The sequence below is a fragment of the Heptranchias perlo genome, unplaced genomic scaffold (genome assembly GCF_035084215.1).
Source record: "Heptranchias perlo isolate sHepPer1 unplaced genomic scaffold, sHepPer1.hap1 HAP1_SCAFFOLD_827, whole genome shotgun sequence".
NCBI classification, from domain to species: Eukaryota; Metazoa; Chordata; class Chondrichthyes; order Hexanchiformes; family Hexanchidae; genus Heptranchias; species Heptranchias perlo.
In genome coordinates, this window is record NW_027139863.1 from 23,576 (window position 1) to 51,341 (window position 27,766).

Genomic DNA, 27,766 nt, shown 5'->3' on the forward strand with positions numbered 1-27,766 from the left:
CTTTAGCAGGTAATTAATAACTGGTGTTGAAAGTCCAAAATCCTTCAGTCGCCCCTCAATTGAGTGTGAGATCGAACAACTCACTTTAACCCATTCATTGAATCTGAATTGCACTCACCACAGATAAGTTTAAACATTGTTACAAGAAGTTTAATCAGCGTCACATTTACAAAAAAGTTCTTTCAAATACGACAAATGAGAAAGAAAAGTGTTACAATCATAACAAGCTGTATAATAACAAAAAGCAGAGACATGATTTTCACCCAAGGATGCTGTCCCACATTATAGACGACCTCCCTCCATTCATGATCCCCAGGGGTAGAGGTCCCCTTTTCAATGTCAGCATTACGTTGTTTTGAATGCACTGTCAGTCTATCAATATTAGGGGTTTTAAACTACAGAAGTAATCTAAGAAAGTGGTTTCCCTCATTACTTCTCAGTCTTAATCTTCTACAATCTCCCCCCACCCTCCTTTGTGGGATCCTGGGGCCTTATCTAAGGTCCTCATCCTGTGAGCATCACAGACCGATCTCCAGCCATTTGCTCTTCTAATCTAAGTTTCATTTGGTTAATATCACACATCATGATACAGACAAAGAAAATCATAATACATTGTACAGAAAACTACAGAAACTAGGCTCCCCCCAAATACTACCATATCATCAAGAAATCTTGGACTTCAAAGATCCTCCAGCTCTCCTTTTTACCATTATCCATCTTGTGGATAATTCTGGCTCAGTATTATTTCTCCCCGGCCCTCAGTTGTCCCAATTTCATCGTTAACTCGAAGGAATCCAAACCTGAATTTTGGAAATCCAAATTCTATGTCCGTCTTTACTTTAATTTCAATCCCTCTGATCGGGACCAGTGTGTTTAACACTGTCCTGATTGTTTCATTAACTAGTCGGTTTCTCTATGGAGCATGTGTCAGTGCCTTGATTACCAAGTGTAAATCAGTAGTGATCCAGTATCTGTCCTCACTCTCCTGAGCACATTAACCATTTCATGTCGTGGTGTTGTCAACATGACTGAGCATGTCTGAGACCCGTCCTTCAGGGCATCTCCATCATGCGTTCCACAGACTGGTTGCCTCACGTGCAAAATATCACATTTACACACACAGCTGTTTCCCAAAATCACACCGAACGTGACATCAAATACAAGCCATTCCTGTGCTTTCAGGCTATCTGATCAACAGACCGGGGGGTGTCTGGAGGTATTTGCTTATCTCCCCCTGCGTGGTCCCGATCTCTCGGGTAGAGCCCAGGTTATAAAATATTCTTCTCACTGTTCAGTATAAGCAAGGACACAACCATCTCCAAGAGAAAGCTATCAATCAACGATTGTTAACTCCCCTTTCCTGACTTTCACTGGATTGTGTATTGATTCCTGATTGATGCCCTTTGGGGGTTGTTCCCAGGTGATCTTTGTTTCTCACCGGTCACTCACACATCGTTTTCCTGACCCTTTGGTTTTTGGTTATCACAAAATGTCCCATTATCACCCATGACCACCTGGGACGCTGATTGTAGACTCCAATTGGTGGGGCAATTTTCCTGTTTGTGTCTCACACACTCAGTCACCTCAGTAACATCCCATAATATTCCCATTTCATGTTGGTTGTGAGCCCTGGAGGAACCTTACTGTCCAATAAACTAAAAATCACCACCCCATAAAACACAGATTAAAAGTTCCCAGTCTGGTCCAATGAATCAATACATTTGCTTAGTTTCGGACAGATGTGTTACCCCCCCTGGGCAGTCCCAGAAGCTCTCAGCGATGCCCAGGAGACCCCGGGGGTGAAATTAGTCTCTGGTGTTAGTGCAACACGGGCGATAGTGAATGGACAGCCCATTTTACACCCGCACCATTTTCTTTCCCACTGAAGTCAGTGTAACTCGGGCTGTCGATTCACCATCACTGTTTGGAGCGACCGTCAAATAACAATTTCAAACCCCAGACTCAGATTTTCACAGCAGCACTTTAAAGGGACCGTGCCCTGTCACTACCATTCACTACTGAGATTAATACAGTCGTGCCCTGTCACTACCATTCACTACTGAGATTCATACGATCGTGCCCTGTCACTACCATTCACAACTGTGATTCATACAGTCGTGCCCTGTCACTACCATTCACTACTGTGATTAATACAGTCGTGCCCTGTCACTACCATTCACTACTGAGATTAATACAGTCATGCCCTGTCACTACCATTCACTCCTGAGATTAATACAGTCATGCCCTGTCACTACCATTCACTACTGAGATTAATACAGTCGTGCCTGCCACTATTCTGATTCACTACTGTGATTAATACCACGACAATTCTGCAACTAAAGTGGTAAAATTCTACAACTGAAGGAGACAATTAATTGGAACGCTCCGAATTACAAGGAAACTCACCAAAAGCAGCTATTTTTAGCTTTAGTGACCGATCCTCACAAAGAAAATCACAAAGACCCCGGATCCTGACAAAGAGGGGCAGTGCTGGAAGTGACATAATTCGAGGTGCGGACCCGGAAATACCGTCAGCAGAGAGGTGCTCCCGGAAGTGACATCATCAGAGGGGGCGGAGCCAGGAGTGACATCATCAGAGGGACAGAGCGGGGAGTGACATCATCAGAGGGGCACTCCTGGAAGTGACATCATCAGAGACACGCTCCCGGAAGTGACATCATCAGAGGGGCAGACCTGGAAGTGACATCATCATATGGAGCAGACCTGGAACTGACATCATCAGAAGAGCAGTCCTGGAAGTGACATCATCAGAAGGGCAGACCTGGAAGTGACATCAGTCCCGAACAGGAAGTGATGTCACCAAGTCTCCGCTATCAGGATTAATTTAACAGTTTTAGGGATGTTTCTTCCCAACAATAAAATGCCGGAAACACGGGTTCAGTGAATGTGGTTTGAAATGTGTGTAAATGTGTCAGTGAGTCAGTGACCCGGTGAAATGACACAGTCCCGGCCTCGTAGTCCAACTGAACTCGGATCCGGCTCTTAGACGGGATCAGTGGGAGGCGAGTGAGCCGGGAATTGTGACCGGCACTGAGAGAATCAACAAACGAACCAGAATAATATAAACACCAGGATTTACTGCTGTTCCCGAGACCAGACTCTCCCCCCTCTCTCTCTGCGCTCCCACAAACAATCCCTATTCTCCAGAGATTCCCATCAGTCTCCACATCCCAGGAATGGGATCCTGAGGAGAAACTCTGGGAGCAGAGGACTTGGGGCCAGTCTTTAAACCTCTCTGGGTGAGGTGGGTAGGGCTGATCCTGTCCAGTCCGTGTTACTGATCTCAGATCATCCGACAGAACCAAGTTCCAGTTTGCTGTCTTTGGATCCAGGCTCATCGCTGACCTTTGCCCTAGAGGGGAGAGAAGAGATTGGTCAGACAGGGTTATTCCACTCCCATCAATGATTGACAGCTGCAGGGTGGGAGTGTCAGTGTTTCCCAGACACTGTCAGCCCCATATGACCTCTTAGACTGTGTTCATCCCTGTTAAATAAATGGCCTTTGATCAGAATCCCTGTTAAGTAGCAGTGTGTGGGTCCCAGTGCTGTACACTCAGTGCAAACACTGCAGTGGAGACACACAGTAGCAGTCAGTTTAATCACACAAGCCCCTGGCACTGTGCACACGTTCTCCCAGACACAATGGAGGGGATTCACCGGCACACAACACATCCCACAGACTCACAGTTACAGCCCCACAATCTCAGCACTGGCTGTACTGGGAACACACAGCTCACAGGAGTGTGTCCTGGGCTTTCTCCCTCCTGTTACTGTCCCATCCTGAATACAGGAGTGTGCCCTGGGCTCTCTCCCTCCTGTTACTGTCCCATCCTGAATACAGGAGTGTGCCCTGAGCTCTCTCCCTCCTGTTACTGTCCAATCCTGAATACAGGAGTGTGCCCTGAGCTCTCTCCCTCCTGTTACTGTCCCATCCTGAATACAGGAGTGTGCCCTGAGCTCTCTCCCTCCTGTTACTGTTCCATCCTGAATACAGGAGTGCGTCCTGGGCTCTCCCCCTCCTGTTACTGTTCCATCCTGAATACAGGAGTGTGCCCTGGGCCCTCTCCCTCCTGTTACTGTCCCATCCTGAATACAGGAGTGTGCCCTGGGCTCTCTCCCTCCTGTTACTGTTCCATCTTGAATACAGGAGTGTGACCTGGGCTCTCTCCCTCCTGTTAGTGTTCCATCCTGAATACAGGAGTGTGCCCTGGGCTCTCTCCCTCCTGTTACTGTTCCATCCTGAATACAGGAGTGTGCCCTGGGCTCACTCCCTCCTGTTACTGTTCCATCCTGAATACAGGAGTGTGCCCTGAGCTCTCTCCCTCCTGTTACTGTTCCATCCTGAATACAGGAGTGTGCCCTGGTCTCTCTCCCTCGTTTTACTGTCCCATCCTGAATACAGGAGTGTGCCCTGGGCTCTCTCCCTCCAGTTACTGTCCCATCCTGAATACAGGAGTGTGCCCTGGGCTCTCTCCCTCCTGTTACTGTTACATCCTGAATACAGGAGTGTGCCCTGGGCTCTCTCCCTCCTGTTACCGTTCCATCCTGAATACAGGAGTGTGCCCTGGGCTCTCTCCCTCCTGTTACTGTCCCATCCTGAATACAGGAGTGTGCCCTGGGCTCTCTCCCTCCTGTTACTATCCCATCCTGAATACAGGAGTGTGCCCTGGACTCTCTCCCTCCTGTTACTGACCCATCCTGAATACAGGAGTGTGCCCTGGGCTCTCTCCCTCCTGTCACTGTTCCATCCTGAATACAGGAGTGTGCCCTGGTCTCTCTCCCTCCTGTTACTGTTCCATCCTGAATACAGGAGTGTGCCCTGAGCTCTCTCCCTCCTGTTACTGTCCCATCCTGAATACAGGAGTGTGCCCTGGGCTCTCTCCCTCCTGTTACTGTTCCATCCTGAATACAGTAGTGAGCCCTGGGCTCTCTCCCTCCTGTTGCTGTCCCATCGTGAATACAGGAGTGTGTCCTGGGCTCTCTCCCTCCTGTTACTGTTCCATCCTGAATACAGGAGTGTGCCCTGGGCCCTCTCCCTCCTGTTACTGTCCCATCCTGAATGCAGGAGTGTGCCCTGGGCTCTCTCCCTCCTGTGACTGTCCCATCCTGAATACAGGAGTGTGCCCTGGGCCCTCTCCCTCCTGTTACTGTTCCATCCTGAATACAGGAGTGTGCCCTGGGCTCTCTCCCTCCTGTTACTGTCCCATCCTGAATACAGGAGTGTGCCCTGGGCTCTCTCCCTCCTGTTACTGTCCCATCCTGAATACAGTAGTGAGCCCTGGGCTCTCTCCCTCCTGTTACTGTCCCATCCTGAATACAGGAGTGTGCCCTGGACTCTCTCCCTCCTGTTACTGTCCCATCCTGAATACAGGAGTGTGCCCTGGGCTCTCTCCCTCCTGTTACTGTTCCATCCTGAATACAGGAGTGTGCCCTGGGCTCTCTCCCTCCTGTTACTGTTCCATCCTGAATACAGGAGTGTGCCCTGAGCTCTCTCCCTCCTGTTACTGTCCCATCCTGAATACAGGAGTGTGCCCTGGGCTCTCTCCCTCCTGTTACTGTCCCATCCTGAATACAGTATTGAGCCCTGGGCTCTCTCCCTCCTGTTACTGTCCCATCCTGAATACAGGAGTGTGCCCTGGGCTCTCCCCCTCCTGTTACTGTTCCATCCTGCTCACAGCTCTGATTAAAGTCTCCATTAATTTCCACACAGTAGTGAGGATTCTGTTGTCAATTGAGATGAATCTGATGTCCCTTCTGTACATTAAACTGTTGCTCCCTGTTCACTCTGAATTCACCAACACTCCCTCTAGCCCTGGGTCTGAGACTTGGACCAATTCCGAGCTGCGAGGAGGGAACAGGTGCAGGAACTCGACCCTCGAATCCCTCGCACTGAACCCTGACTGAAGAAACGTCACCGAGAAAGAAAGGGTTAACTAGGAACAGAAAGGGTTAAATAGAAACATAAAGGGTTAAATAGAAATTATGAACATTGTGATCCCCTGTGATATAAACACACCTTGGAATATTCCCGCTCTCCCCCCGATCCCTGTCGACTGCTCGATGACAATCCCTGGGACTGGGGCTGATTCTGCCCCCTCCCCGGAGCACAGATACTGACAGCCCTGTGAGGGACAGTGTCCCTTTAAGAGACACTCTGATTGACAGTGTGTAACCCCGCCCCTACCTGACCCATGGCGGGTGAAGCTTTGGCCCATTGCAGTGAGGAATGTTTAAAGCAGGTGTCACTGACGACTGAGGATTAATCTCAGGCTCCTGATCCACACACACAGGGACCTGAGATTAAAGTTCGGGGATATTCCCAGCTGTCTGAACACAACTAACCCGACCTGCTAACTGGCCATAACTTTCCAAACATCCGTAGATACGGGGGGCGGTGCCAGAGGACTGGAGAATCACAAATGTTCCACCCTTGTTCAAAAGAGGGTGTCAGGATAAACCCAGCAACTATAGGCCAGTCAGTTTAACCTCAGTGGTGGGGAAACTTTTAGAACCGATAATCCGGGACAGAATTAACAGTCACTTGGTCAAGTGTGGATTGAATAGGGAAACCCAGCACGGATTTGTCAAAGGCAAATCGTGTTTAACTGACCTGATAGAGCTTTTTGATGAGGTAACAGAGAGGGTAGATGAGGGTAATGCAGTTGATGTGATCTACATGGACTTCCAAAAGGCATTTGATAAAGTGCCGCATGGTAGGTTTATCATCAAGATTGCGGCCCATGGAATAAAGGGGGCAGTGGAAACATGGATACAGAATTGGCTAAGTGACAGGAAACAGAGAGTAGTGGTGAACGGTTGTTTTTCGGACTGGAGGGAGGTGTGCAGTGGTGTTCCCCAGGGGTTGGTGCTGGGACCACTACTTTTCTTGATAAATCTTCTTCTTTGGCAGTCCCTCAGGGTCGAGGATGACTTGCTTCCACTCCGGGAGGGTGGGTTCTGCGGTGGCTGAATAGTCCAATCCTGGAGCCGCAGACTCTGCCACAGGTGGGGCAGGTAGTGTTTGATAAGGTGGGTGGGTGAGACGCTCTGGATTCTGTGCGCTCTTTTTGCTGCTTACGCTTGGCCTCCGCGTGCTCCACTCGGTGACGCTCGAGGTAATTGGCGCCTTCGTGGATGCTTCTTCTCAAGTTTGGGTGTTTTAGGGCAAGCGATTCCCACGTGTCGGTGGGGATGTTGCATTTTTTTAGGGAGGCTTTGAGAGTGTCCGTCTCGCGTTTCCTCTGCCCTCCTAGTGATCGCCTGCCATTGCGGAGCTCGGAGTAGAGCACTTGTTTAGGGAATCTTGTGTCGGGCATGCAGACAATGTGGCCCCGCCCATCGCAGCTGGTTGAGTGTGACCAGTGCCTCGATACTGGGGATATTAGCCTGGGAGAGAACGCTCACGTTGGTACGTCTATCCCGCCAGTGGATTTGCAGGATTTTGCGGAGGCAACGTTGGTGATATCTCTCCAGTGATTTGAGGTGTCTGCTGTACATTGTCCATGTTTCTGATGTGTACAGGAGGGCGGGGACCACGGCTGCTCTGTAGACCATGAGCTTGGTGCTGGATTTGAGGTCTCGGTCTTCGAACACTCTGTTCCTCAGGTGTCACTGGCGCTTTGGAGTCGATGTTGAATTTTATCGTCGATGTCTGCTCGCACCGAGAGGAGGCTCCCGAGGTATGGGAAATGATCCACACTGTCCAGAGGCTCACCGTGGATCTTGATGGTCGGGGGGCAGTGTTGTGTGGCAGGAGCGGGCTGGGAGAGGACCTTTGTTTTCGGGATGTTTAGCCTGAGGCCCATTCTCTCATACACCTCGGTGAATGTGTCGACGATGGTTTGTAGCTCGGCCTCTGAGTGTGTGCACACGCTGGCATCGTCTGCGTACTGCAGCTCGATGACCGAAGTTGGGGTGGTCTTGGTTCTGGCCTGGAGGCGTCAAAGGTTGAACAGTTTCCCACTTGTCCTGTAGGTTAGCTCCACTCCGGCGGGGAGCTTCATGGTGATGGGGTGGAGTGTTGCAGTGAGGAAGATGGAGAAGAGCGTTGGTGCGATGACGCAGCCCTGCTTGACCCCAGTTTGCACTCGTATTGGGTCTGTGGTGGATCCGTTGGTGAGGATCACGGCTCGCATGTCATCGTGGAGCAGGTGGAGAATGGTGACGAATTTCTGGGGGTAGCCGAATTTGAGGAGGATGCTCCACAATTCCTCACGGTTGACAGAGTCGAAGGCCTTTGCGAGATCGAAGAAGGCCATGTACAGAGGTTGATGCTGCTCCCTGCACTTTTCCTGGATTTGTCGCGCGCTAAAGATCATGTCCATTGTGCCTCTTGACGGGCGGAAGCCGCATTGAGACTCGGGGAGGAGCTCTTCGGCCACTGGAAGGAGGCGGTTGAGGAGGATTCTCGCGATGACCTTTCCCGTGGTGGACATTAGGGAAATCCCTCTGTAATTTCCGCAGTCGGACCTCTCTCCTTTCTTGAAGATGGTCACAATTACGGCGTCTCTGAGATCTCCCAGCATGCTCTCTTCCTTCCAGACAAGGGTGATAAGGTCGTGTATTCGTGTCAAGAGTGCCTCTCCGCCGTGTTTTCGTACTTCAGCGGGGATTCCATCTGCGCCGGGGGCCTTGTTGTTTTTTGACCTCACGGCGGGCTGGGGTTGTGCTGAGATGGTGGCGGGCTGGGGTTGTGCTGAGATGGTGGCGGGCTGGGGTTGTGCTGAGATGGTGGCGGGCTGGGGTTGTGCTGAGATGGTGGCGGGTCGCGTGTTGCGGGACGGTGTCGAGGGTACTTGCGTTGAGGACTGGGTCTTGGTTGAGGAGGTCCTCGAAGTGCTCTCTCCAGCGGGCGTTGACTGCCTCTCTGTCTTTGATGAGCGCCTCTCCATGTTTGGCTCTCAGTGGGGTAGGTCCCTGGGTACTCGGACCGTAGGTGGCTTTAATTGCGCTGAAGAAGCCGCGCACGTCGTGGTTGTCGGCGAGTTGCTGAGTCTCCTGCGCTCTTTCCACCCACCATCTGTTCTTTAGGTCACGGGTTCTTTGTTGCACCTCGGCCTTCAGTTGCCTGGAGGCTTGTTTCCTCTCACTCGAGTTTTGGTGGAGCTGCCAATTCAGGAACGCCTTGCCTTTGCGGTCTTGGAGATCCTGGATCTCCTGATAGTTCTCGTCGAACCAGTCTTGGTGTTTCCTGGTCGAGAGACCGAGCGTCTCCTCGCAGGTGCTGACTATGGTGGCTTTTAGGGCGGACCAGACGCTGTGGGCACTCTGGGACTCTGGATCATTGGTCGTCGCCAGATTGGTTGTAAGGCGACGGCTGAGTTGGTCTTTCTTCTCAGGGTCTTTGAGTCCAGCGACATTAAGTCTCCTGCGGCAGAGTTTTTTCTGCCGCTGCCGGTTTGGGGCCAGGTTGATGGAGATGGTAGAGTGGATTAGTCGGTGGTCAGTCCAGCAGTCGTCGGCTCCAGGCATGGCGCGGGTGATGCGGACATCTTTGCGGTCCCTCGCTCGGACGATGATGTGGTCTATTAGGTGCCAGTGCTTAGAGCTACTTTCCTTGATATATATTCATGACTTGGGTGTAGAGGGGACAATTTCAAAATTTGCAGTTGACACAAAACTTGGAAGGGTAGTAAACAGTGAGGAGGATAGTGATAGACTTCAAGAGGTATAGACAGGCAGGTGGCCTGGGCGGACACGTGGCATGAAGTTTAACGCAGAAAAATGCAAAGTGATACATTTTAGTAGGAAGAATGAGGAGAGGCAATATAAACTAGAGGGCACAACTCTAAAAGGGGTACAGGAACAGAGAGATCCTGGGCTTTATACATAGAGGCATAGTGTACAAAGGCAAGGAAGTCATGATGAACCTTTATAAAACACTGGTTCGGCCACAACTGGACTATTGTGTCCAGTTCTGGGAACCGCACTTAAGAAAGATGTGAAGGCCTTACAGAGGGTGCAGAAAAGATTTACTAGAATGATTCCAGGGATGAGGGACTTTAGTTACGTGGATAGACTGGAGAAGCTGGGGTTGTTCTCCTTGGAACAGAGATGGTTGCGAGGAGATTTGATCGAAATATTCAAAATCATGAAGGGTCCAGACAGAGTAGATAGAGGGAAACTGTTCCCATTGGCAGAAGGGTCAAGAATGAGAAGACATAGATTTAAGGTGATTGGCAAAAGAACCAATGGTGACATGAGGAAAAACTTTTTTACACAGCGAGTGGTTAGGATCTGGAATGCACTGCCCGAGGGGGTGGTGGAGGCAGATTCAATCATGGCCTTCAAAAGGGAACTGGATAAGTACTTGAAAGGAAAAAATCTGCAGTGATACAGGGAAAGGGCGGGGGAACGGGACTAGCAGGATTGCTTTTGCATAGAGCAGGCGTGAACTCGATGGGCCGAATGGCCTCCTTCCGTGCTGTAACCTTTCTATGATTCTATACTGGCAGTCCCCTATAGAATCCTAGAATCTTACAGCACAGAAGGAGGCCATTCGGCCCATCGTGCCTGTGCCGGCTCTTTGAAAGAGCTATCCAATTCGTCCCACTTCCCCGCTCTTTCCCCATAGCCCTGCAAATTTTTCCTTTTCAAGTATTTATCCAATTCCCTTTTGAAAGTTATTATTGAATCTGCTTCCACCGCCCTTTCAGGCAGCGCATTCCAGATCAGAACAACTTGCTGTAAAAAAAATTATACAAATCTCCCCTCTGGTTCTTTTGCTGATTACCTTAAATCTGTGTCCTCTGGTTACCGACCCTCCTGCCACTGGAAACAGTTTCTCCCTCTCTACTCGATGAAAATCACTCAAAATTTTGAACTCCTCTATTAAATCTGCCCTTAACCTTCTCTGTACTCAGGATAAATGAGCAGGTAATGGAGAGCAAGTTGGCTACAAAACAGAAAACAGAGAGTCGGGATTAAGGGTAGTTACTCAGACTGGCAAAAGGTGGGAAGTGGTGTTCCCCAGGGATCGGTGCTGGGACCACTGTTGTTCACAATTTACATTCATGATTTGTATTCGGGAATTGGAAGTACAATTTCAAAATTTGCGGACGACACCAAATTGGGGGGTGTGGTTAATACAAAGGAAGAATGTGTCAAAATACAAGAGGACATTAATAAACTTACAGAGTCGGCTGTAATTGGCAAATGAATTGCAATATAGATAAGTGTGAGGTGGTGCATTTTGGTAGGAAGAATAAAGAGGCCACAAACTGCTTGTTCAATAAGAGTCTAAATGGGGGAGAGGAGCAAAGGGATCTGGGGGTACAGACACACAAATCACTAAAAGTAGCGACACAGGTTAATAAGGCCATAAAAAGGCAAATCAAGCACTGGGGTTCATTTCTAGATGGGTAGAATTGAAAAGTGAAGAAGTTATGTTGAACTTGTATAGAATCTTGGTTAGACCACACTTGGAGTATTGTGAACAGTTCTGGTCTCCATATTATAAATAGTGTATAGAGGCATTGGAGAGGGTGCAAAAAAAGATTCACAAGGATGATATCAGAACTGAGAGGATAAACTTATCAGGAAAGGCTGAACAGGCTGGGACTCTTCACTCCAGAAAAGAGAAGGCTGAGGGGTGACCTGATCGAGGTTTTTAAGATAATGAAAGGGTTTGATAGGGTAGACGTAGAGAAACATAGAAAATAGGAGCAGGAGTAGGCCATTCGGCCCTTCGAGCCTTCGAGAGAAAATGTTTCCACTTGTCGGGGAGTCCAAAACTCGAGGTCATCAATAGGAAATAGTCACTAATAAATCCAATAGGGAATTCAGGAGAAACTTCTTAACCCAGAGAGTGGTGAGAATGTGGAACTCACTATCACAAGGAGCAGTTCAGGCAAATAGCACAGATGTATTTAAGGGGAAGCTCGATAAACACATGATGGAGAAAGGAATAGAAGGATATCCTGATAGGGTGAGATGAAGTAGGGAGAGGGGAGGCCCATGTGGAGCATAAATGCCGGCATGGACCAGTTGGGCCAAATGGCCTGTTTCTGTGCTGTAGACTTGATGTGACTCGATGTAAAGAGAACAATCCCAGTTTCTCTAATCTCTCCACATAACTGAGGTCCCTCATCCCTGCACCATTCTAGTACATCTCCTCTGCACCCTCTCCAAGGCCTCGACATCAATAGAATTACATAGAATGAACAGCAGAGAAACAGGCCATTCGGCCCATCTGGTCCATGCTGGTGTTAATGCTCCACATGAGCCTCTTCCCTCCGACTTGATTTAACCCTTTCAGTGTATCATTCTATTCCTTTCCCCCTCATGTCTTTATCTAGCTTCCCCTTAAATGTATCTGTGTGTTCGCCTCAACTACTCCATGTGGTAGCGAGTTCCACATTCTCACCACTCTCTCAGTAAAGAAGATTCTCCTGAGTTCCCTATTGGATTTATTAGTGACTATCTTATATTTATGACCCCTAGTTTTGGTCTCCCCACAAGTGTAAACATCTTCCTTACGTCTACCCCATCAAACCCCTTCATAATCTTAAAGACCTCTATCAGGTCACCCCTCAGCCTTCTCTTTTTGAGAGAAAAGAGCCCCAGTCTGTTCAACCTTTCCTGATATTTATAACCTCTCAGTTCTGTCATCATCGTTGTGAATCTTTTTTGCACGTTATCCAGTGCCTCGAGATCCTTTTTATAATATTGAGACCAGAACTGTGCACCGTACTCCAAGTGAGGTCTAACCAAGGTATATGGAGACCAGAACTGTGCACCGTACTCCAAGTGAGGTCTAACCAAGGTATATGGAGACCAGAACTGTGCACCGTACTCCAAGTGAGGTCTAACCAAGGTATATGGAGACCAGAACTGTGCACAGTACTCCAAATATGGTCCAACCAAGGTATATGGTGACCAGAACTGTGCACAGTGCTCCAAGTGTGGTCTAACCAAGGTTTGATACAAGTTTAACATAACTTCCCCACTTCTCCATTCAGATGTCCTCAGTACACACCGCCTTCCTCCTCTTTCAGTCCAATCAGTATATTGATCGTAATCCACTTGGAAATCTTATTTTAATGATTCAATAACAGTTTCTTCATGTCTCAGACAAGCCCAGCCAACGGCAATCATCTCTAACCTGAGGGCTTTAATCTAAGTGCCTCCTCACCTCTTGAAATTCTTAACCTTGACATCTCTCTTAAAGTGTGGTGCCCAGAATTGGAGAAAAGCTGCACGTTTTTCCTTATCATTCCCAATATGTCTGAGTGGTACTTTTCCGATCCATTCAGCCTCTTCTGGATAAGTTGAGATATTTTGGACAGGTTCAGGGTGAGCGCTGGAACATCTGGGTCTGTGACTCTCTGAGTCTCAGTCACTCTGTAATGAAAGAGGAGAGAATGTTTTTATCAGTGGGGACATTTCAGATCAGAAACCCAAAGGGGAACGAGTGATCAGTGCAACAACCTGCACCCCTTCTAATGCTCGTACTGACACCCCGCAGCAACCCATCCTGAGAATGGCAGAATCCCGGGATTTGCAGTCTCCCTGCATTCACACTGATCTCCACACGAGCAGTGGGATCCTGGTTTGCTGTCACTTCAGCTCAGTTTGTGATTTTCAAAGCCGTCTGTGTTCAGTCCAGTTTCTCTGTACTGGAGTCCTTATCTTTCTATTATTAATAATTATTATTATCCCGAGGGTCTCCAGTCTGTGCTCCCCCCTCTCTGCAGGAACACACTCACTACGATCATGTGAAGTGAGGAGAGGAGAAGGAACAGCCTCCCAGGGACCTGGGATCGGTGGGATTCCCTCACAGAGTGTCCAGTCACACTGACATTACTGGGACATTTCAGCACACACTCATTTCTCTGTTAGTGGATAGAATGAGCCAATCACAAGACATTTTACTGTCACTCTGACACTGGGACCTGCCCCTCTCCTCATTTCTCCATGGGCTGGTTGATAGAACAAGCCAATCACACAGCACTTCCTGACCCAATGGAATAAAGCTGTCACTGACACACATGGAGCCTTTAGGAAGCCTCGGTTAGATACAGGTCACTGCAGGTTTCTCTCACTCTCAATTCCTGTCTAACAGGTTCCTGAGAAGCTCTACACACCGATGGAACAGCCCATCTCACTCCCATTTCCCACAGGCTGCCTGAGCCAAGAACCCCTCAAACCAGTTAAACATCACTCAATATTCGCCCCATTTGAAAGCCCCTGATCTGGGGAGGTTTCCAAGCGGTGATTCTACTTTCACTCTTCTCCCAGATACAGGTGAAGGTTCCCTATCAGCAGCAGGTACTGTATGACTGAGAGGAACTTACCTGGAAAGGAGCTGCTTCGAGTTCTGTGAATAAAGAGAGGAGATCAAATCAGTCAATAGAATCAAAGAATCATACTGCACAGGAGGAGGCCATTCGGCCCATCGTGCCTGTGCTGGCTCTTTGAAAGAGCTGTCCAATTAGTCCATTCCCCCTGTTCTTTCCCCATAGTCCTGCAAATTTTTCCCCTTCAATTCCCTTTTGAAAGTTATTATTGAATCTGCTTCCACCGCCCTTTCAGGCAGCGCATTCCAGATCAGAACAACTCACTGCATAAAAAAATTCTCCTCATCTCCCCTCTGGTTCTTCTACCAATTACCTTAAATCTGTGTCCTCTGGTTACTGGCCTCCCTGCCAGTGGAAACAGTTTCTCCTTATTTACTCTATCAAAACCCTTCATGATTTGAACACCTCGATTAAATCTCCCCTTAACCTTCTCTGCCCTGAGGAGAACAATCCCAGCTTCTCCAGTCTCTCCACGTCACTGAAGTCCCTCATCCCTGGTCCCATTCTAGTAAATCTCCTCTACACCTTCTCTTAGGCCTTCATATCCTTCCGAAAGTGTGGTGCCCAGACCTGGACACAATACTCCAGCTGGGACCTAACCAGTGATTTATAAAGGTTTAGAATAACTTCCTTGCTTTTGTACTCCAAGCCTGTTTATAAAGCCCAGGATCCCGTATTTTTTTTTAACAGCTTGATCAAATTGTCCTGATCACCTTCAAAGATTTCTGTAGATGACCCTCCAGGTCTCTCTGTTCCTGCACCCCCTTTAAAATTGTACCATTTAGTTTATTTTGCCTCTCCTAATTTTTCCTTCCAAAATGCATCACTTAAATTGCATCCGCCATGTGTTCGCCCATTTCACCAGTCTGTCCATGTCATCCTGAAGTCTGTTACTATCCTCCTCACTGTTTACTACATTTCCAAGCTTTGTGTCAGCCGCAAACATTGAAATTATGTTCTGTATACCCAAGTCCAGGTCATTAATATATATCAAAAAGAGCAGTGGTCCTAATACTGACCCCTGGGGAACACCACTGTATACTTCCCTCCAATCTGAAAAACTACTCTCTGCTTTCTGTCCCTTAGCCAATTTTATAGCCACGCTGCCCCTGTCCCTTTATTCCCATGGGCATTAATTTTGCTAACAAGTCTATTGTGTGGGATGCAGAAAAGTACTAAATGATATATTTCGGTAGGAAGAACGAGGAGAGGCAATATAAACTAAAGGGCACAACTCTAAAAGGGGTACAGGAACAGAGAGATCTGGGGGTTTATGTGCACAAATCGTTGAAGGTGGCAGGGCAGGTTGAGAAAGTGATTAAAAAAGCATACGGGATCCTGGGCTTTAGAAATAGAGGCACAGAGTACAAAAGTATGGAAGTCATGATGACCCTTTATGAAACACTAGATCGACCACAACTGGAGTATTGTGTCCAGTTCTGGGCACCACACTTTAGGAAAGATGTGAAGGCCTTAGAGAGGGTGCAGAAGAGATTTACTAGAATGATTCCAGGGATGAGGGACTTTAGTTACATGGATAGACTGGAGAAGCTGAGGTTGTTCTCCTTGGAAGAGACGATTGCGAGGAGATTTGATCGAGGTATTCAAAATCATGAAGGGTCCAGACAGAGTAAATAGAGAGAAACTGTTCCCATTGGCGGAAGGGTCAAGAACCAGAGGACATAGATTTAAGGTGTTTGGCAAAAGAACCAAAGGTGACATGAGGAATAACTTTTTTACACAGCGAGTGGTTAGGATCTGGAATGCACTGCCCGAGGGGGTGGTGGAGGCAGATTCAATCATGGCCTTCAAAAGGGAACTGGATAAGTACTTGAAAGGAAAAATTTGCAGGGCTGCAGGGAAAGGGTGGGGGAGTGGGACTAGCTGGATTGCTCTTGCATAGAGCCGGCACGGACTCGATGGGCTGAATGGCCTCCTTCCGTGCTGTAACCTTTCTATGAATCGATGATTCTATGATTTATCATATGTCTTCTGAAAGTCCATATACACAACATCAACTGCACAACCCTCATCAGATCTCTCAATTATTTTTAAATCATAAAATCATAGTATGATTCAGGACAGAAGGAGGCCATTCAGCCCATCGTGTCTGTGCCGGCTCTTGGGTAGAGCTATCAAATTAGCCTGATTCCCCCGCTCTTTCCCCATCGCCCTGTAAATTTTACCCCAAGTATTTATCCAATTCCGTTTTGAAAGTTATTATTGAATCTGCTTCCACCGCCCTTTCAGGCAGCACATTCCAGATCATAACAACTCGCTGTGTAAAAAGAATTCTCCTCATCTCACCTCTGATTCTTTTGCTGATCATCTTAAATCTGTGTCCAATGTTTACAGAACTTGATAAGCCCATAAGAGATAGGAGCAGGAGTCGGCCATTCGGCCCCTTGAACCTGCTCTGCCATTTAATGAGATCATGGCTGATCTGATTTTTACCTCAACTCCACTTTCCCGCCCTTTCCCCATATCCTTTGACTCCCTTGCTGATCAAAATTTGTCCAACTCAGCCTTGAATGTATTCAATGACTCAGCCTCCACAGCTTTTTGGGGTAAAGAATTCCAAATACTCACGACCCTCTGGGAGAAGAAATTCCTCCTCATTTCCATCTTAAACGGGCGACCCCTTATTCTGAGACTATGCCCCCGAGTTTTAGATTCCCCCATGAGGGGTAACATCCTCTCAGCATCTACCCTATCGAGTCCCCTCAGAATCTTGTATGTTGCAATAAGATCTCCTCTCATTCTTCTAAACTCCAATGAGTATAGACCCAACCTGTTCAATCTTTCCTCATAAGACAACCCTTCCATACCCGGAATCAACCGAGTGAACCTTCTCTGAACTGCCTCCAATGCAAGTATGTCCTTCCTTAAATAAGGGCACCAGAACTGTATGCAGTACTCCAGGTGTGGTCTCACCAGCACCCTGTACAGTTGTAGCATGATTCCCCTGCTTTTATACTCCATCCCCCTAGAAATAAAGGCCAACCTTCTGCCACTGGAAACAGTTTCTCCAGATTTACTCTATCAAAACCCTTCATGATTTTTAACACCTCAATTAAATCTCCCGTTAACCTTCTCTGCTCGAAGGAAAACAACCCCAGCTTCTCCAGTCTCTCCACATAACTGAAGTCCCTCATCCCTGGTCCCATTCTAGTAAATCTCCTCTGCACCCTCTCTAAGGCCTTCACATCCTTCCTAAAGTGCGGTGCCCAGAATTGGACACAATACTCCAGCTGGGGCCGAACCAGTCATTTATAAAGGTTTAGAATAACTTCCTTGCTTTTGTAATCTATGCCACTATTTATAAAGCCAAAGATCCCGGGTACTTTTTTAACAGCCTTCTCACCTTGTCCTGCCACCTTCAAAGATTTGTGTACGTACACCCCCAGGTCTCTCTGTTCCTGCACCCTCTTTAAAATTGTACCATTTAGTTTATTTTGCCTCTCCTCATTCTTCCCACCAAAATACATCACTTCACACTTCTTTGCATTAAATTTCATCTGCCATGTTTCTGCCCATTTCACCAGTCTGTCCATGTCCTCCTGAAGTCTGTTACTATCCTTCACATCGTTTACTACATTTCCGAGTTTTGTGACATCTGCAAACTTTGAAATTATGCCCTGTATACCCAAGTCGAGGTCATTAATATATATTAAAAAGAGCAATGGTCCGAATACTGACCCCTGGGGGACACCACTGTAAACTTCCCTCCAGTCTGAAAAACAACCGTTCACCACTACTCTCTGCTTTCTGTCTCTGAGCATATTTCGTGTCCATGCTGCCACTGTCCCTTTAATCCCATGGGCTTCAATTTTGCTAACAAGTTTTCATCGAAGAATTCAATCAAGTTAGTCCGACACGACTTGCCTTTAATAAATCTGTGTTGTCTGTCGTTTATTATCCCATTTTCTTCCAAGTGACAATTAATTTTGTCTCAGATTATTGTCTCTCGAAATTTCCCCACCATCGACGTTAGGCTGACTGGCCTGTAGTTGCCAGGTTTATCCCTCTCCCCTTTTTTGAACAGAGGTGTAACATTTGCAATCCTCCAGTCCTCTGGCAACATTTCCATATCCAAGGAGGATTGAAATATTGTGGACAGACTCTCCACTATTTTCACCCTTACTTCCCTCAGCAACCTAGGATGCATCCCACCCGGACCAGGTGACTTTTCTACTTTGAGCGCTGTCAACCCTTTTAGTACTTCCTCTTTATCTATTTTAATCCATTCGGCCCCTCGAGCCTGCTCCACCATTCAATCAGATCATGGCTGATCTTCAACCTCAACTTCACTTCCCGCACAATCCCCATAATCCCTTCATTCCATTAGTTTCCAAAAATCTGTCAATCTCAGTCTTGAATATACTCAATGACTGAGCATCCACAGCCCTCAGGGGTAGAGAATTCCAAAGATTCACAATCCTCTAAGTGAAGACATTTCACCTCATCTTGGTCCTAAATGGGCTAATTATCTCGAGACTATGCCCTCTAGTTCTAGACTTCCAGCCAGAGGAAACAACCTCTCAGCACCTACCCTGTCGAGCCCTCTCAGAATCTTATATGTTTCAATGAGATCACCTCTCATTCTTTTGATGAGGGGGCGGACATATGAGGAGAGGTTGAGTAGATTGGGACTCCACTCATTGGAGTTCAGAAGAATGAGAGGCGATCTTATTGAAACATATAGGATTGTGAAGGGGCTTGATTGGGTGGATGCGGTGAGGATGTTCCCAAGGATGGGTGAAACTAGAACGAGGGGGCATAATCTTAGAATAAGGGGCTGCTCTTTCAAAACTGAGATGAGGAGAAACTTCTTCACTCAGAGTGTAGTAGGTCTGTGGAATTTGCTGCCCCAGGAAGCTGTGGAAGCTACATCATTAAATAAATTTAAAACAGAAATAGACAGTTTCCAAGAAGTAAAGGGAATTAGGGGTTACGGGGAGCGGGCAGGAAATTGGACATGAATTTAGATTTGAGGTTAGGATCAGATCAGCCATGATCTTATTGAATGGCGGAGCAGGCTCAAGGGGCTGATTGGCCTACTCCTGCTCCTATTTCTTATGTTCTTATGTTCTAAACTCCAGAGAATATAAACTCATTCCACTCAATCTCTCCTCATAAGACATCCCTCTCACCCCAGGAATCAATCTGGTGAACCTTCGTTGCACCCCCTCCAAGGCAAGTATATCCTTCCTTTGGTAAGGAGACCAAAACTGTACATAATGCTCCAGGTATGGTCTCACCAGAGCCCTGTATAATTGCAGCAAGATGTCCTTACTCTTATACTCTTATACTCCAACCCCCTTGCAATAAAAGCTAACATACCATTTGCCTTCCTAATTGCTTGCTGTACCTGCATGTTAACTTTCTGTGATTCTTGTACAAGGACACCCAAATCCCTCTGACTACCAACATTTTTAGTCTCTCACCTTTTAAAAAATATTCTGCTTTTCTATTCTTCCTGCCAAAGTGGATAATTTCACATTTCCGCACATTATACTCCACCTGCCACCGTCTCGCCCATTCACTTAACCTGTCTATATCCATTTGCAGCCTCTTTGCATCCTCCTCACAGCTTACTTTCCCACCTATCTTTATATTGTCAGCAAACTTGGATACATTACACTCGGTCCACTAATCTAATCATTGATATATATTGTAAACAGCTGAGGCCCAGGCACTGATCCTTGTGGCACCCCACTAGTTACAACCTGTCAGCCCGAAAATGACCCGTTTATTCCTACTCTCTGTTTTCTGTCCGTTAACCAATCTTCAATCCATGCTAATATATTACCCCCAATCACATGAGCCCTAATCTTCTGTGGCACCTTATCAAATGCATTTTGAAAATCCAAATATACTACATCCACCAGTTCCCCCTTATCTACCCTGCTAGTTACACCCATAAAAAGCTCTAATAGATTTGTCAAACACAATTTCCCTTTCATAAAACCGTGCTGACTCTGCCTGATCATATTACGATTTTCTAAGTGCCTGTTACTACGTCCTTAATAATAGATTCTAGGATTTTCTCTCCCACTGATGTCAGGCTAACTGGCCTATAGGTCCCTGTTTTCTCTCTCTCTTCTATCTTGAATACGGGTTTACATTTGCTACCTTCCAATCAACAGGTACTATTCTAGAATCGAGGGAATTCTGGAAGATCAAAACCAATGCATCCACTATCTCTGCAGCCACCTCTTTTAAAACCCCACGATGTAGACCATCAGGTCCAGGGGATTTGTCAGCTTTTCGTCCCATTAATTTCTCCAGTACTTTTTCTTTACTAATCGTCATTACTTTATGTTCCTCACTCTCATTTGCCCCTTGGTTCCCCACTATTTCCGGTATATTTTTGTCTCTTCAACGGTGAGGACAGATACAAAATATTTGTTTAACATCTCTGCCATTTCCTTAATCCCCATTATAATTTCTCCTGTCTCTGCTTCTAAGTGACCCACGTTTACTTTAACTAATCTCTTCCTTGTTACATTCCTGTAGAAACTCTTACAATCTGTTTTTATATTTCTTGCTCGTTTACTCTCATTCAATTTTGTCTCTCTTTATCAATTTCGTGGTCATCCCTTGCTGATTTCTAAAACCCTCCAAATCCTCAGGCTGACTGCTCTTTTTGGTAACATTGTAAGCCTCTTCTTCTAATCTAATACCATCCTTAACTTCTCTAGATAGCCACGGTTGGATCACTTTTCCTGTGGAGTTTTATGGTCCTTCATCGGCCCCACCTTTCCTTTAACTACCCTTTTACACTTTGTAAGTTTCTAAAAGACTTTATGTTACCCGCTAATCTTTTCTCATACATTATCTTTGCCCCTTTCATTTCCTTTTTTTCAGTTCTCCTCTGCACTCTCTGTATTCTGTTTGATTCTCTACTGTGATTACTGTCTATTATGAACCTGATGTGGAGATGCCGGTGATGGACTGGGGTTGACAATTGTAAACAATTTTACAACACCAAGTTAGTCCAGCAATTTTATTTTAAATTCACAAGCTTTCGGAGGCTTCCTCCTTCGGCAGGTGAACGATGTGATCCATTTTCACATCGTTCACCTGACGAAGGAGGAAGCCTCCGAAACCTTGTGAATTTAAAATAAAATTGCTGGACTATAACTTGGTGTTGTAAAATTGTTTACTATTATGAACCTGACATTTATCATAAGCCTCCTTTTTCTGTTTCATTTTAATCTCCATTTCTTTAATCATCCAGGGAGCTCTAGCTTTGGATGCCTTTCCTTTCCCCCTCACAGGAATGTCTCTAGTCTGTACCTGAACTATCTCCTCTTTGAAGGCCTCCCATTGCTCATTTACTGTTTTACCTGCCAACCTTTGTTTCCAACCCACCTGGGCCAGATCCCTTTTCAACTCACAGAAATTAGCCCTCCTCCAGTTGAGTATTTTTACATTTGATTGTTTCTTGTCCTCTTCCATTACTTTCTAAACCTAATGATATTGTGATCACTGTTTCCCAAATGCTCCCCCACTGAAACATGCTCCACTTGCCCCACTTCATTCCCCAGAACTAGATCCAGCGCTGCTTCCTTCTTCGTTGGGCTGGAAACATATTGAAGAAAGTTCTCCTGAACACATTTGGGGAATTCCTCCCCCTCTTTGCCCTTTACTCTGTTTTTTCTCCAGTCTATATTCGGATAATTGAACTCCCCCATTATTACTATTCGATTGTTTATACAACAAACAAATCAACACCCAATGAAACCAAACCGTGAATTTGGGATTGAGAGTAAAGAGTTCAGTGTATAACAGTAGGTGGGGCCAGTCACAGGAATGGGGAATAATCCAACATTTCACTGCACTCCATCCTGGGGCAGCACCAACACTCCTGGGGCAGGGCTGAGGGGGCAGCACCAACACTCCTGGGGCAGGGCTGAGGGGGCAGCACCAACACTCCTGGGGCAGGGCTGAGGGGGCAACACCAACACTCCTGGGGCAGGGCTGAGGGGGCAGCACCAACACCCCAGGGGCAGGGCTGAGGGGGCAGCACCAACACTCCCGGGGCAGGGCTGAGGGGGCAGCACCAACACTCCTGGGGCAGGGCTGAGGGGGCAGCACCAACACTCCTGGGGCAGGGCTGAGGGGGCAGCACCAACACTCCTGGGGCAGGGCTGAGGGGGCAGCACCAACACTCCTGGGGCAGGGCTGAGGGGGCAGCACCAACACTCCTGGGGCAGGGCTGAGGGGGCAGCACCATTGCTGGGCCCCACCAACAATCTTCAAACAATTCAGCCCTCACACCAGCCTCACAGAAACGCCCCATTCCCCAGACATGGCCCTGTTTATATTGAAGATGTACCTGAATAAAGGAGAGAGGGTCCCTCTGTAGCAGACCATGGTATTCTCCATCTATTAATGTCATCTGTTCCATCCTCTTGTTTAATGCTTCAGAACAGCTTCTAATCTGTGAGAGAGCTCGGAGCCCCTCCTCATCGATCAGTTTCAGTGTGTATTCTTCATCTTCTTCCAGCTGTCTCCTCCAGTCAGAGTAGCTCTTCGATAGCTTTCCTTTCAGCTCATTGATTCGTGTCTGAAACCCAAACCAACTCTCATTACAAACGGCCCTTCCACACAGCTCTTACCCTGAGCACACGGCACTTTCCAGGGACGGGACAGTTTGTTTCGATCACTACTCGATCACCCGTTAAAGATAGACAAGCAGTGGGGGGTGTCTACTTGGAGAGAAAACAGAGTTTAACGAGTGTTGCCTTGAGCCTTGAGTTTAAAAGAAAGAGCACTGTATTTAGACTGTGTATGGCACTGCCACCTGGTCCATCCACACCTGGAGTGATGGGTCCAGTTTTGGTGCCCACACCTGGTGAAGGAAATCAAGACTCTGGAGAGGACGGTGGCCAGAATGACACGTAGTCTGATGGATTTAATTCTGAGGATCGGCTCCAAGAGGGAGGGTCATTTAGAGAAAGGCCGAGAGGGACAGGATTGAGATTTTTAAAATGATGGAGGGATTATTGGACTCACTGGTTGGGTGAGGTATTGAGATAGATCGGGATGGTAGGACCAGAGGGTCTGTGTATAAAATCCATCGGCACAGAGTTAGGTTAGACACCAGAGTCCGCGATCTCTGGAACAGACTCCCTGAACATGTGGGGGGTTTGGAGTCACTCCCACCCTTTAAAAGGGAGCTGGGGAGGAATTTCCCAGAGTTTGTCCTGAATTGGCTGCAGATTCCAGAGTAAATCCAGTCCCACTTTTCCCTACCTTTATTTCAGCTTCTGATCTCTCCAAGTCTCGCTGTTTGCTGAAACAATTCTGCTGGACTCCCCGAAGCCTCTCGATTTCTCTCTCCAATTCTTCCTGTAAAGGCAATTGGAAAGTTTTCAAAAGGGATTCAAACTGGGATTTAAAGGGGAAATGATTCCGTTCCAGGAGTGACCCCACTGGGTGTGGATAGAAAGTGGTTTGGGGGATTCTCAGTGTCTGGGCCCTGAGCAGAAATATTCCCTTCTGTGGCTCTCAGTAAAGAGGCGCTCCCTGCCCTGTATAAACTGAGTGACCACACACACCGGCTTCTTTTCACACTGACACACCGTGTGCTGCATTTTCACACGGACTCAGCTCCTCCATTTCCAGGAATCAGCCGAGGGGAAAGGGAGACAGACTCAGTCACACCAGCATTTCTCAAACACCAATTCCCTCTTGTTGTGAGAAACAGTTTCTCCCCCAGCCCCTGAGTCACCCCCCGTGGGTGTCCCTCACTCCCCCCACCAGTGATGGTCCTCTCCCTGATGGTCAGATGGAGAATACCCCAGTGTTACACAGGGCTCCAACATGCTCTGCTCTACAGCCCTATGCCATGGAGTGCCAGTTCTCACAGGTGCCCACACAGTGAATTACTGAGCTCCACAATGCCCTCACCAGGAGGGGCTGAGTGTGGGTGAGGGGCAGTCACCCTGGGTCACTCTCACACCCCTCCCACTGCCCACCCTGTTCTCTCAGACAGACTGTAAGAGAAAGGTGAGGGAGCATCTGACTGACAAAAAACAACCAGCCGTAAACGCAGACTCCGGGCAGCAAGAAAACACTGGGCTAAATCAGCACTGTCTGCAATCAGTTCAAATTAATGTTCGTCATTAACAGGAAAACCCTCCCTCAAAAGATTACAGAAAGACTGGCATTTATATCGTGCTTTTCACAACCTCAGAACATCCCAAAGCGCTTTACAGCCAATGAAGTATTTTTCAAATGTTGTCACTGTTGTAATGCAGAAACACGGCAGCCAATTTGCGCACAGCAAGATCCCACAAACAGCAATGTAATAATGACCAGATAATCTGTTTTTCGTAATGTTGGTTGAGGGATAAATATTGGCCAGGACACCAGGGATAACTCCCTTGCTCTTCTTCAAGTATGTAAAAAGGAAGAGAGTAACAAAAGTAAATGTTGGTCCCCTAGAGACTGAGACAGGAGAAATTATAATGGGGAATCAGGAAATGGCAGATGCATTAAAGAAATATTTTGCATCTGTCTTCACAGTAGAAGAGACAAAAAGCAGACCAGAAATAGTGGGGAACCAAGGGGCCAATGAGAGCGAGGAACTTAAATTAATTATCAGGAGAGAAAAAGTACTTGAGAAACTGATGGGACTAAAGACTAAAAGTCGATAAATCCCCTGGACCTGATGGCCTACATCCGAGGGTTCTAAAAGAGGTGGCTGCAGAGACATTGGATGCATTGGTTATAATCTTTCAAAATTTCCTAGATTCTAGAACGGTCCCAGCGGATTGGAAGGTAACAAATGTGACCCCGCTATTCAAGAAAGGAGGGAGAGAGAAAACAGAAAACTACAGGCCAGTTAGCCTGACATCAGTCGTCGGGAAAATGCTGGAATCCATTATTAAGGAAGTGGTAACAGGGCACTTAGAAAATCATAATATGATTAGGCAGAGTCAACATGGTGTTATGAAAGGGAAATTGTGTTTGTCAAATTTATTAGTGTTCTTTGAGGATGTAACTAGCAGGATAGATGAAGGGGAACCAGTGGATGTAGTAAATTTGGATTTTCAAAAGGCATTCAATAAGGTGCCACAAAAAAGGTTGTTACACAAGATGGGGTCGGGGGTAACATATTAGCATGGATAGAGGATTGGTTAACGGACAGAAAACAGAGAGTGGGGATAAACGAGTCATTCTCAGGTTGGCAGGCTGTAACTAGTGGGGTACCGCAAGGATCAGTGCTTGGGCCTCAGCTATTTACAATCTATATCAATCACTTAGATGAAGGGACTGAGAGTAATGTATCCAAGTTTGCTGACGATACAACGCTAGGTGGGAAAGTAAGCAGTTAGGAGGACACAAAGAGTCTGCAAAGGGATATAGACAGATTAAGACAGTGGGCAAGAAGGTGGCAGATGGAGTATAATGTGGGGAAATGTAAGGTTATTCACTTTGGTAGAAAGAATAGAAAAACAGAATATTTTTTAAGTGGTGAGAAACTATTAAATGTTGGTGCCCAGAGAGACTTAGGTATCCTGGTACAAGAAACACAAAAAGTTAGCATGCAGGTGCAGCAAGCAATTAGGAAGGCAAACAGCATTTTGGCCTTTATTGCAAGAGGGTTGGAGTACAAGAGTAAGGAAGTCTTACTACAATTGTACAGGGCTTTGGTGAGACCTCACCTGGAGTACTACACACAGTTTTGGTTTCCTTATCTCAGGAAGGATATACTTGCCTTAGAGGCAGTGCAACGAAGGTTCACTAGATTAATTCCTGGGATGAGAGGATTGTCCTGTGAGGAGAGGTTGAGTAGAATGGGCCTATTCTCTCTGGAGTTTAGAAGAACGAGAGGTGATCTCATTGTAACATGTATGATTCTGATGGGGCTTGACAGGGTAGGGGCTGAGAGGTTGCTTTCCCTGGCCATGGAGTCTAGAACTAGTCACAGGATAAGGGGTCGGCCATTTAAGACTGAGAAGAGGAGGAATTTCTTCACTCAGAGAGTTGTGAATCTTTGGAATGCTCTGTCCCAGAGGGCTGTGGATGCTCAGTCATTGAGTATATTCAGGGCTGAGATAGATGAATTTTTGGACTGTAGGCGAATCAAGGGATCTGGGGATCAGGCGGGAAAGTGGAGTTGAGGTTGAAGATCAGCCATGATCTGTTTAAATGGGGGAGCAGGCTCGAGGGGCCGAATGGCCCACTCCTGCTCCTGATTCTTATGTTCTTATGTTCAAAATAGTGCCCTGGGATCTTTTACCTCCACCTGAGAGGGCAGGTGGGGCCTCGGTTTAACATCTCATTGAAAGATTTCACCTCCAACAATGCAGCACTCCCCCATTACTGCACTGGAGTGTCAGCCTCGATTTTGTGCTCAAGTCTCTGGAGTGGGACTTAAACCCATGCCTTCCTGCCTCAGAGGCGAGAGTGCTGCCCACTGAGCCATGGCTGACTGTATTTAATATCAGGAATTGTGTCACTCACCTTAATTGCAGCTTGTGCCTGATCGAGGCTCAGCAGTGTGTGGGATTTATGTTTCCCTGTTATTATACAGGAAACACACACACTCTCTGCATCATCTTTACAGTAGAATTCAAAGACCTTCTTATGGTCAAGGCAGTGTCTCTCTGTAAGATCAGCCGTAGGCTCGATTAGGGTGTGATCTTTCAAGGCCTCTTTCCGTAAATGTGGTTTTAAATGAAGGGAGCAAAAGGAAGTTTCACATTTCAGACACGTCTTCACAGCTGGGGTTGGATTTTCTTCACAGCAATCACACATGACACGGCCTGAATCAGCAGGAGGCTGTGAGCGATTGTATTTCTCCACGATATTGCACAGCGTGAAGTTTCTCTCCAGACTGGGCCTGGGGTTGAATTTCCGGCGACACTGAGGGCACTCAAACCCTTCTGGGCCTGCTGTCTGGGCCCAAACTCCCTCAATACATTTCAAACAGAAACTGTGCAGACAGGGTAATATCACCGGGTCCTGGTACACCTGGAGACACACAGCACAGGTTAATTCATCCTCGAAAGCTCCGGGCTCCATTCCTGCAGCACCTGAAAGAGTTTTCACACAGCACAGAGAGAGAGAGCGAGAGAGCGAGGAACCAGAGCAGGAAGTGAAATTCTCATAAACACTCGGTTTAAGGAGTGACAAAGTTCATCTCACTTCATGACTCACTTTGGCTGAAAATTAACCCTTTCAGGCCTGCAGTAGCAGCTCAGAAACAAAAATCAGAAAAACAAGATTGCAATTTTACAATCCGGAGCCAGAATACAGCAAGCTGGACTCAGTAAACACAAACCGAAAACTAATCAGCTCAGACCAGACCCTAAACGGTTTAACAAATGATTTAAAACTGATATAAAGAGGAACAATAACCTTCACAAATCCCACAGAGAGGAAAGGGAAGGAGCTCTCTGGGAGGAATAGAAAAATATACAGAAAAA

At 47.0% G+C, this 27,766-nt stretch overlaps 1 protein-coding gene across 1 annotated transcript; it reads right to left on the reverse strand.

Moving 5' to 3' along the window:
• Positions 1-128: 128 nt before the first annotated feature.
• LOC137319371 (E3 ubiquitin/ISG15 ligase TRIM25-like) lies at positions 129-27,441 on the reverse strand. The gene is made up of 6 exons (XM_067981607.1): positions 26,802-27,441; positions 23,583-23,678; positions 22,663-22,893; positions 14,316-14,338; positions 13,154-13,362; positions 129-3,373 (listed from the first exon to the last, which is right to left on the reverse strand). The coding sequence occupies exons 1-6, from the start codon at positions 27,360-27,362 to the stop codon at positions 2,841-2,843; spliced, it is 1,653 nt and encodes a 550-aa protein (XP_067837708.1). The 5' UTR covers positions 27,363-27,441; the 3' UTR covers positions 129-2,840.
• Positions 27,442-27,766: the final 325 nt, after the last annotated feature.

Excerpts from the sequence above, each read along its gene's own strand:
- LOC137319371 (XM_067981607.1), bottom strand. The coding sequence starts at position 27,362 with ATGGAGCCCGGAGCTTTCGAGGATGAATTAACCTGTGCTGTGTGTCTC. Across the intron at positions 23,679-26,801 it reads AGGCACAAGCTGCAATTAAG|GAAGAATTGGAGAGAGAAAT; the intron begins GTGAGTGACACA and ends TTGCCTTTACAG. Across the intron at positions 14,339-22,662 it reads ACCCTCTCTCCTTTATTCAG|AACTCGAAGCAGCTCCTTTC; the intron begins GTACATCTTCAA and ends CTTTATTCACAG.